This window comes from Austrofundulus limnaeus, unplaced genomic scaffold (genome assembly GCF_001266775.1).
Source record: "Austrofundulus limnaeus strain Quisiro unplaced genomic scaffold, Austrofundulus_limnaeus-1.0 Scaffold99, whole genome shotgun sequence".
Classification (NCBI taxonomy): domain Eukaryota; kingdom Metazoa; phylum Chordata; class Actinopteri; order Cyprinodontiformes; family Rivulidae; genus Austrofundulus; species Austrofundulus limnaeus.
Window position 1 is genome coordinate 1,590,063 of NW_013952501.1, and position 4,227 is coordinate 1,594,289.

Here is a 4,227-nt window from a genome sequence, read left to right on the forward strand (position 1 = left end):
ACATTTGAAATATATGAGTTTGTATGTAATGTATGAATATAATATACAAGTTTCACTTTTTAAATGGAATTACTGAAATAAATCTACTTTTTCATGATATTCTAATTTTATGACCAGCACCTGTATATATTTCTGTTTCAGTAGGTGTACAGCCAAGATTTTGGGTGTGCTGTCTTGTGTTTTCTCTATGTATACTTCACATACTGTATCTTCTAATCTCTTTTTCACACTTTCCTATTACATTTCACTATTTTTTTCTTCTCTTATTTTTTTCTTCTTAAAAAAATAAAGTCACTGATGATGAAGTTAAGAAACTAATATACAGTTCTGCTTTCTAATGAAGTGGCTAAAAAAAAGAACCCAGCAATGGAGACAGTTGAAGACAGTAGAGAAACCAGCACCCATGGCCATATCTCAGCTTGATGTTTGAGATCTTAGGATTGAATAATAGTTTGTWTCAGTTCAAATGTCTTCTGTGTTCACCGCAGATATACTGCATTTCTGCATTTAAGGTCTCACCACTCACTTTATTGCATTTTTGTGCTGAAGTCTTTACAGGTGGTGTAAAATTTGTAAGAGAGTGGTTCTGTGTTGATACATCAGGTGGTTTCTGAGAGTTACAAGGTTCTGTAAAATCACTCTAAAAACAATACAGCAATGTACTGATAATAAAAGGGTCAGAGGGTGGTGCATGGCAGCCTTGCTTCTGTCAGTGTGCCCCAGGGCAGCTGTGGCTACAGTGTAGTTTGCCATCATCAGTGTGTTAATGTGTGTGTGCATGGGTGAATGTCTGTTAGTGTAAAGCGCTTTGGGGTCCGGAGGGACTTGAAAAGCGCTCTTTAAGTTCAGTACCATTTACCATTTAAAAAATAATTTTTTCCTTTTGAATACTTGAGTACTTTTAAATGCATGTACTTTTGAATACTTAAGTATTTTCAATAGTAAGTACTTCATTATTTTAACTTGAGTAGATTTTTCACCACATAACTTGAGTTAGATTTGACCATGAGTATCAATACTTTTACTCAAGTACTAGAGTTGAGTACTTTGTCCACCACTGCCAGCACTCTAATCTCCCTTTTTCATATCCCACTTATGAGTGTTTTTTGGGAATTTGCACCTATTCATTCATGATAATTCTTGTTTCCTGCGTTGAGGCATGGTCATGTTGGAACTGAAAAGGGCCTAAAGGACATAACAAAAAGGAAATAACAAGGGTATAACACTGAATAAGACTATTCAAATGAAAATGTAATTAAATATTTTTGGAATATTTGTAGTTTTTGTTTGTGTGTTTCAAGCTTTTTTTAAATACATTAATAATTTTAAACTTTAACTTTGTTAGCTAGATGATTTTAAAGTATTTTACTGATAATGTGATTTTTGTTGACTTTTCACAGGTGTCAGAACAAGAGATGGATCATATTATTTCTCAATCAATGTACAAGAACAAAATGAGCAGAAACAGACAACCATTCTTTTCCCAAGGTTGGATTTTTACTTTCACTTATTTTTAGTAACTTTTCTTTGATGTAGTCCCTCACAATAAATAATGTACAAATTAATTAATCTCAGTGGAGTATAACTATCCTTTCTGCATATTTTTAGGTTTGTTCTGTAAGAGCCCATGCTCTGATGTGAAGGACAGGCAAAGAGATTCCCCCTCTGCCCTCAGTTGGGCCATGAAAAGATTCCTTGATCCTCCCAAAAGAGTAAGCATTTATTCAATATTTCAGTCATATTCCCTAATTTGTTGGTACAAAGCTTAATTCCTTTATTTCAAACTTTCATTGGTTTTCTTATTTATCTACTACTGAATTGGATAGCAGATTCCAACCTTTGTGTATGATTGTGTTTTTTTCCCATTTCATGTCCTGTAACCACAATGTGACTTGTTTAGAACAAAACACTTGCCATCTGTTACATGTCGATTTACAAATTTAAAGTCTTTAAATTATGTATGCACCTCCTATTTTATCTATTTTATTCTATTGAAAAATTAATGGAAATAGAGGAGTTGTTACTATTTTGATATTTTAATATTACTGATTTTACTTACTGTTTATAAATCCAGTCTTTTGGTGCTGGGTGGTGTGTAGGTAAAGCTGCAAAGATTTGTGTAAGATGCATGTATTCAGCCAAATGCAGAGCAGAGTACAGCATTTTAAAAGAACACTGATTATGGACCTCACACCACTGGCTGCACACCCACAAATTACAGAACAAATGTCACGGTTAACTGAGAAGAAATGTAAAAACTACAGGCAGGGGGTAATTTCTGAAATTCTACTACCTAAGAGATAATTGAAGGGCATTTCTTCCCTATTATTTTGTTTTAGTTATGACAGTACAGTTACTATATTTTTATTCTGTAGTATTTTTGGAACACTACTTAAATGATATGTAGTTGCGGTTTTAAATTTCTTCTCACTTTGATATTTGGCTTATTCTTAAATTGTTGAAACAGGGATCCATAAGCTCACTGACAGAGTTCTCTCAGGACAGTCCCAGATGCCATTTCCTGTCTGATTCTGTTCATAGCTGCAGCACCTCAATGGAAGACAAATTACAACCTCAAGGTATTTATTTTATTTTTTCTGTATGTATTATTTTGTGAGACTGTGATGTTGCAGACTAGTTGGAGAGTCAGAAATGCATGAAAATAAGCAAATTATTTTTGCAGTCTCATTGAGCTATGAGTGTTTGCGACCAAGTGACCAGTGAGCTGAAAACATGGCTTCAAAAGTGTATTCTAGTCCTTGCACATTATTTCATTGCCCACCTCTGCCCACTTCAGGTTGCTTTGTACTAACTGTCACAGCTGCCACTACTTTTATGAGAATCCATTTCAATTATTCATCACTTTGATGCCAGCAGTCGCAGCTCATTGAGATACAACTTTTTTTTAATATAAAATCAACTAACTAGATATCTTACCTAATACTGTATGTTAGTCACTGTAAACATGCCATGTTTCTTATTCTCTGCATCCATCCATTTTCTGACAGATGTAGAGAAAATTTCTCTGTACACAGTTTGACACAAGACAAGATTTCTGGTCCTCTTCATCATGATATACAGACACTTTGTCAAACCAATATGGCCTCTAGCCCTGCCTCAGTGCACATCCCACTTCTTCACCAGAAACAGTTGACCAGCTTAGAGGATGAGCTCAATGATAACGAAGACTCAGAAAAAAATGAAAATGGTGAGCTCCTGTCCCAGCCACAAATGCCCCAAAATGATGTTATGACAACATATTTTCTCCAATCATTGCCTGATTCTATACTGAGTGGAAAAAACGAAATGATTGATGCAGGGCTAAAAACCAATCAGCCCATTATGAAGGAGGATGCTGGTTATTCCATGGGAGGTTTCACAATTGACACTGTGACTCTAAAGAGACAAGAGGAAGAGAACTTTGGGCTTGATGTAGAGATTTTGTCATCCCCACAGAAACTTATCATTGCTGGTTTAAAGCCTGGCTATGCAGCAGAATGGGTACGTAAGTTTGAATAAACATTAGTTGACATCGGTTTGTGATTATTGCAAAATTCCATATTGCGGTTTTTTCCACATTGAGATTGGAACATGGGGAACATAGCTGCCCCAGTGGAATGGTTGCTGCTGGTCAGGTCAGCAATTCCTGGGGCTGGAACCTGATCTGTTTGGCACCACTTTCCAGTGAAGATCTGAAAGATTTGTGCAAATTTGGATTTATGATAGTTAGATTTCTGCTGATCGGTGGAGGCGGATATCTGTCTTATCAGAAAATGAAAGCGATCCTGACAGCAGTCCGGGCCCGTGAGAGGCTGTCAATAAGCATGGATGGAATCTCCCGTACTGGTAACGCACAGACTCAGTTGTTGGGGGAATTAAGTCACAAACTGGATGTGACTCTGACGAGAATCACGGTTCAGCCCATGAGATGTAGGATTACACATGGGTGAAGTTTCAGACAGAAAGAGGCGAGGAGGTGATGAAATTTGGAACATTGGGCCTCATGCAAGAGCCGTTCGTACGCACAGATTTGTTCTTAAATTGTGCATACGAGTGATTTAGGAGAATTTGTTGCATTCACCAATGTTTTCGTATTCTAAGATTTTTTCAGAAACGAACAAAATTTACGAGTGGTCCAGACCTGTCGTATATTTTACGAGCAGTCAGTCTGCTGTTATCCAGACGGGTTTTCCTCCATAAAAACTTTATATTTCGTTAGTTTGAAGA

General features: G+C 36.4%; 1 protein-coding gene across 1 annotated transcript in view; it reads left to right on the forward strand.

The window, feature by feature from the left end:
* Nucleotides 1–2,579, forward strand: part of pdzd2 (PDZ domain containing 2) — a gene marked incomplete at its 3' end in the record, with an annotated part of 123,902 nt that extends 121,323 nt beyond the window's left edge. Inside the window, 3 exon segments of the mRNA XM_014013289.1 lie at nucleotides 1,401–1,488; nucleotides 1,609–1,712; nucleotides 2,468–2,579. Coding sequence (XP_013868743.1) covers nucleotides 1,401–1,488; nucleotides 1,609–1,712; nucleotides 2,468–2,579 — 304 coding nt within the window.
* Between the last annotated feature and the right edge of the window lie 1,648 nt (nucleotides 2,580–4,227).